The 1,088-nt window shown below is 53.7% G+C and overlaps 1 protein-coding gene across 2 annotated transcripts in view; it reads left to right on the forward strand.

Moving 5' to 3' along the window:
* Positions 1–328: 328 nt before the first annotated feature.
* The window catches only part of lcor (ligand dependent nuclear receptor corepressor), a 76,884-nt gene continuing 76,124 nt past the window's right edge, over positions 329–1,088 (forward strand). Inside the window, exon 1 of one of the 2 annotated variants that reach the window (XM_034900881.1) lies at positions 329–501. In XM_034900881.1, the coding sequence (XP_034756772.1) occupies positions 405–501 (97 nt within the window). In that variant the 5' untranslated portion in view covers positions 329–404. The remainder of the gene's footprint in view (positions 502–1,088) is intronic. The other variant, XM_034900891.1, reaches the window with a different exon arrangement.

The raw sequence follows: 1,088 nt of genomic DNA on the forward strand, positions 1-1,088 counted from the left end.
ATCTGTGAATTTTAACCATGCAGTGTCTTTCTGCGCATTTAAACTCCCCGGCACACCCGCGCCCTTTGACACACATATAGCTTTAAGACATGGCAAAATGTTGAGCACATGCGCCATGTGCTCTGCACCCTGCTACACAACATTAAAACAGACATAAACATGACCAATGACAGCACATCCTCGCGCGGAGATGCTGGGAGGGGGGGTGGAGGAAAGTAGAAGGAGAAGGCGGAGAGGGGCGGTTTTGGTGGGTGGGACAAACGAGCGCTATAGAAAGGGGGATGCTGCAGCCCCGTCCCCCTCATATCTCACTCCACCCAGCCCTAGAATAAAAAGCACCGGTGACGTGCGCGCAGGGAAGCACCCAGCAATATGTGCGCGCCCACGGGAGGGGCCGATAGAAAATGGCGAGTCTGTGCAAAAGGCAGCAATGCACGGTAGAGAGGCGCGGCTTTCGGCAGGAACTTGACTCTTGGAGGCACAAACTCATTCACTGTGTAGGTAAGCTCGCTTGGCATAGTGTGTGAGAGTGTGTGTGGCGCGGTCCGGGGCGGCCGGACGGTGCCGGTAGCTGTGTGTTTGCGTTTGTTTTTCTTTTGAAGCCGGGAGACGAGGCTGTAAATGTCCACCGGAAAAAACCTATAGGCTCTACATGAAGCTGTCATTTCTTGTAAGGCACGGCTGTTGCCCGGCGCCGCCTGCCTCCCACCGGACATATCCCCAAAAAAAAGAAAAAAAAAGAAATCCAGCTCTATAAGTTTTCGGCAGGTGTTTGAGCTGCACACTTTGTGTCTGTGAGCTGTTGCTGAGTGTTTTTCAGACAGAGTCTCGGTGTATTAAAGCCACGGGGAGAGTTCTTATTTTTATTACACATTATTCCAGTGCTGTTTATTTATTGTAAGCAGGACAAAGTCACGTGTGCAGATGGAGCTGCGCCTCAGCCAATAGGCTTCCCCGCTAAAGGCTTGCCTGTGCCCGCGTGCGCGCCGCCGGGTCGAGATTTTGGTGGTTTGGGGGGGAGGGAGGGAGGGAGGGAAGGCGTTGCGCGCTCTCAATCTCCAAACATGACCCCCACCCTCCTCCTTCCC

Source organism: Etheostoma cragini, chromosome 2 (assembly GCF_013103735.1).
Source record: "Etheostoma cragini isolate CJK2018 chromosome 2, CSU_Ecrag_1.0, whole genome shotgun sequence".
Taxonomy (NCBI): Eukaryota; Metazoa; Chordata; class Actinopteri; order Perciformes; family Percidae; genus Etheostoma; species Etheostoma cragini.